The sequence below is a fragment of the Topomyia yanbarensis genome, chromosome 2, assembly GCF_030247195.1.
Source record: "Topomyia yanbarensis strain Yona2022 chromosome 2, ASM3024719v1, whole genome shotgun sequence".
Taxonomy (NCBI): domain Eukaryota; kingdom Metazoa; phylum Arthropoda; class Insecta; order Diptera; family Culicidae; genus Topomyia; species Topomyia yanbarensis.
This window is the reverse complement of record NC_080671.1, coordinates 177,778,113-177,783,276: the sequence shown is the minus strand read 5'-3', so window position 1 is coordinate 177,783,276 and position 5,164 is coordinate 177,778,113. Positions and strand designations below refer to the sequence as shown.

At 37.3% G+C, this 5,164-nt stretch overlaps 1 protein-coding gene across 1 annotated transcript; it reads right to left on the bottom strand.

Annotated features, from left to right (window-relative positions):
• Window positions 1–219: 219 nt before the first annotated feature.
• LOC131682230 (protein male-specific lethal-1) lies at window positions 220–2,133 on the bottom strand. The gene has a single exon (XM_058963573.1). The coding sequence runs from the start codon at window positions 1,955–1,957 to the stop codon at window positions 383–385; it is 1,575 nt and encodes a 524-aa protein (XP_058819556.1). The 5' UTR covers window positions 1,958–2,133; the 3' UTR covers window positions 220–382.
• Between the last annotated feature and the right edge of the window lie 3,031 nt (window positions 2,134–5,164).

Here is a 5,164-nt window from a genome sequence, read left to right as displayed (position 1 = left end):
ATAGTTCGCTTACGTTCGACTGTCTCATTGTCTAGTGGCTCCACCAAAATCGGCTTGCGGAACCACTGCGGCTATATTTGATGCGCATTTCAGACGCGCGCTATGTTAAAAATGGACATGGTTCGAATTGTGTACAATCGTCAACAGTGTTCCCGTATTAGTAATTGCATGATAAACTGACTTTCAGTAGTTTTGTAACAAATCAAAATGAAAACAGCATACTTTTATACATTTTATTGCATCGCTTTACATTCTCTGCAACTATCTCTAATCTTATCAGAAAACACACATTCCTATTGGATTCTCATTTGTCATACAATAATTCACAGTCACTTCAAGTAGATCCTTGATAAAGCACTTGACCTCCCCGAAATTTCCTATCCTATGTTTCCTTCTTGATTCGTTTGGTGAACCGCTGCTTTTGTGCTGTCAGATTCGGTGCCAGACGATGCAGGAATTTCGTTTTAATCTCATTGGAACCATCCGAGCCACTACTCACTGTTGTTGTTGTTGTTGTTGATGATGTTGTTGTAAAACTTGCTGCTGGTGCAGGAACACCTGTCGCTGCACTAAACAATGGCCCCGGACCGAATTCCGACGGTGTAACATTTTCCGTCGTATCAATGCCACCCAGCATCCACGGCAGACTGAAACTTGAGGCCGGTAGGATCGGGATCAACTCTCCAAATGCTTGTACGGGGATCTCGTCGATGATGTGAACATACTTGATCGTATCGATCGACGGGTAGAATGAACCAATATTTTTCTGTTCGTTGTCCGCATCGGATTTCAAGTGTCGCTTCTTCAATCGTTCGATAGTTTTTTGCTCTCGAATCCGTTGCACGTCCCACTTTTTACGTCGTCTCTCGTCTAGTTCAAACTTTGCGTGGCGCTTCATGTACGCCTCATCACTAATATTTTCCGATGTCAACTCACTAGAACTAGAAGCGTTATCACAATTGTCATTTATAATGGTCCAGCAGGGGATTTCGAGCTCAGCTGCTTCATTTTCCAGTAGCCGTTCCAACTCATCGGTGATGGCTTCATCTTTCCAATTGCATGTAATATATGGTTTCTGTGTTATCATAAACGATGTGCTGTACGATTTTTTCGTCAAACTTCCATCAGAGGAGTTTCCCGAAGAGCAAATCGGGTTATAGTTGCTGATTTTTTCATCACCACTAGTTGTTGCGTCTTTCGCCAAGTGCTGTCCGGCAGCTTGCAGTTGGTTGTTTACATTGTTGTCGTTGTTGTTGTTGCTGTTTAATCCCGCACTGTCGGTAATGTTTTCAAACGATTGCGAAATGCTGACGTCATAATGGATGGATGTACTGCTACTTGGAGGACGCACACTACTCGCCGGCCGACCTTCCGCTGTCGGAATGTCATTAGATGGACCAGACTCATCATCTGATTTTGAGTAGTTGAGAAATATTTCCTCCTCAATCTCATTGTTTTCGATTTTAATATCAGATTCAAGCTCACCGGCAAAATCTTGACAAATTGTATCAAAACCATCATAATCACTTGACACTTCTTCTTTCTTTATGATTCTCACTGTATTCGTCAGTTCCGAAGTATGTTCACTTTGAGCGGATTCTTCAATTATATTGGGAATAACCCGGCTATTATAGTCAAACACTTTGTCAATAGTGACGTTTCTTACTGGAATGCTTATTTCTCGTTGCTCCTTCTGTTGCTTCATATGCTGCATTCGTTTGTTGACTAATTCCAGCTGATGCTTGAGCATTTCATTTTCATCCTTCAGTTTGATTATCAGTTTATCTTTGGCTAATATCTGATCGCTTTGCTCCTGGATCAGATCCAGATGCAGCAGCAGTATCGATTGCAGTTGTTTAACCTCTTTGAATAGGCTCATCTGTTCTGAAGTATCCTTACTGCCGACATCGGTTGACGCTGTATTGCAATACACATGGTCCAGATTCTCCATCATCATGGTTGCCACCTTGTACGAATTTTTACACGAAATTGTCGATTTTTTCAGCAGAGCGGCACTCGCAAATACATTTAATTTCACTTTTAAAACAGTAAAAACAGGTACATTCACAAGATCAAGCACGCCGAAGCGAAACTTTTCCAGAAAGCCGAAAACAACGCAGTAACGAAAGCCGTTGACATTAGACGTCAATCAGCGTCCAGTCTACTGTGGCTCCGGGGGTAGGCTGATGTTTTATTTTCGTGCGCTTTGTCCGTATTCGTGCGCTTTGACTGGGGGCGCTTTTGGTGATGGTATTATTTCAAACTGATCGTTGAATGCAAAAAGTTTTCAATGTGTTCTGCACTACATTAAAGGTTTCCTGTTTATTTCATTAAAGCTACTGTAAGTCAACTAAAGCATATTTTGAGAACAACAAACTATTGAAATGTACGCACTCATTGAAGCAACTGCAACCTATTCATTCCCGGCAAACACAAATGTGTCGTAAACATTTGTATCCATTGAAGTATTTTACCTGCTTGGACCCAATTTAAGAAGTGCCTGCTCAGGCAGATATTCATTTCTCGGGCAGGTAATTTGTTAGGTAAACTGGAATTTTTCGTTACCTTTTTGCTTAAATAACTTTTTACTTCGTTGAGCGAAAAACGGTAGCTACACACTTAATTTGAATTACTGGGTACAGTAAAATTTTGCTGGGTTTTGAACAGCATACCGTTCGGTAATCAATTCAGTAAAACAATTCGGTAACCGAGCTCTCCGCAATCCGTTCTATCCAAACGTCAAAAAATACTGGTCAGTCAACAGTTTTCTCTGAAAATGGGGACTTGACAGATGATTTGCTGTACATGTTTTGTAAGTTTTTGACGAGGTTCGGTAATGTTGGTACAATTTTGCCGAACAATCAGTCAGTATTTTACTGGATAATGTTAATGTACCGAAAAGAACAGAAGTGCTGATAAATTCAGTTAAAAATATTGCGAGTTTCAGCAAATTATTCGCAAAATTACTGAAAATCGTTAAAAATGAAAACTTTACTGCAATTTTTTAAACAATTTGCTGACAGCTCAGTAAAAATTTCACTTTACTGTGAAAGTCGTCAAAAGAAATTACTGAACAACTTTTGGCTGGCTTAGTGTGACCGTGCAGAGCCCATCCACCGCTAGGCCTCCATTTACCGATCAATTTGACGGCGAAATTGTTTTGACTCGAATATTGTACGGAATTTAGAAATTATAAATAAAGTGAAATATGAAAATAGTACGTAGAACATCAATATAATATACACTTTCATTATTCATCTTTTCGTATTTTTCCAAATAATTATATTTGAATGCTGCATTAAATCCGTTGCCATTTTACCGCTTTTTTCTCTTAACTCAAAGCCAACTGTTAATAAAACTGTGTAAGGACAATATTTCTAAGTGAATTATACACAAACCGAATGAACAAAGTCTGCAACACATGTTTGGAGCTAATTTGTCGGCAATAAAAAATTATAAACCTAGAATTTTCGGCAAATGGATATCTATTACTTGTAGTGATTGGTGAATGGCACTCTAGAATTGGTGGGCTTTTCGGCTATTTTGCACTGTCTGCCAATTCATTTACAAATTAGTGTATTTTTTTGATAGTTGATTAAATATTCTAGTTGAAAACGAAGATCGAATTGAAATGCCTTTTAGCATTGTTTTTTAAAGAGCGTTGGAAGTAGAAATCGCTTTTAATTGATCAGTAGATGGGTCTTGTACGGTACGCATTCCATCGATTGTAGGCCGAGTAGGGGAATTATAGGAAAAACCGACAATGTGGGTAAAACCGACACCCCACAACTTTCCCTATAAATCAAATTCTTAATCATTTCATGATGACACTTTCTTATTAGTACGATTATGTACAGCATTTGAAGACAAATTTGATTTACGTTAGTACGCCGAATGTCATAAACATAAACAAAACATACGACAGCTGCGTTCATGCTCGTCTGGATGTAAGATTTTGTTGGTAGATTTTAAGGTTTTAACTGAACAAAAACTTTTCAAATCACCACTATCTATTATTATCGGTCTTTTATATGATCAACTGGGTGCATTGAAAACGAGTTTCAGGTATTCAATATTTATTATTGCTTTTTTGAAAAAAAAGTGCGCTGTTGGGGTAAAACCGACATGCTGTTAAGATGGTTGTGTTAAATTGCGATTCATTACAAAAGACTGGAGATCTTTGTGACACTTCAGTTACACTATTAGCATACTTTAGCATACTATAGCAGAGGTACACAGAAAATACTTTTATTGTGCTTATTTCCTATAAGACTCTTTAAAAAATAATAATTGGATTTTTTTCTTATCAGATTCTATCGAAGCTTTTGCTATTTCTGCAAAAAGTTCATCAAACCAAATTTTTAGTGTTCTCTTGGTTTGTCATAGACGAACTTTATCACAATGAGACAATGATCTTTTGTATACCCCGGTAGATCGTTGATGATCTGAGTCCCGAAAAATCAAAGTCCGAAAAAAGTAGTTTTACTAAGAAGAGTGTGTCACTTATAAGCGAATGAATGCTATATGCAGAATGTAGAACGCTCGCAACAATAAAAAATTGTTGAAATAAAAGTTATCAGATATAAAATTGTTCGGTGTTTATGAATAAACTATAAACTGCTAAACTATTTTTTTAGATATGATGGACCTTCAAAATTGGGCACATATATAAGTATCATCTTGTTTCCCTATAATTTTAACCCTCTGCTGCCTGGTGGGGTTCAGAAGAATCAGTAAAATCTACAATACATGATTTTGTGTTGTCAACTCAACTAAAACCTCTTCAAAACATTCCCACCTATCACACAAATACGTTATCTGCTTGATAGGAATACGTTAATCATGATATAAAATGGTATTTGAGTTGAAAGTTGGAAAATAGAGGGAAACGAGAAAAAAATATTTTGCATGTGGTAATACAGTTCAATTTGAAAATTATCTCACATTTTGGAGTTTTCAAAAAATAAAAATTATTGGTAAGTTAGTTTACAATAGTACTTTGCCGTAGAATTGATATTTGGTCTTGTACTACTGTGTTTATTTGACTCTAGTTTTCTCAATTTTCTACCGATTTCAACTAAACCACTTGCAAATGATCGGGAAATTATTCAAGATTGTTTAACTATACTTGTGGGTCAGGTCAGAGAACCGGTTCTGGTTTTCT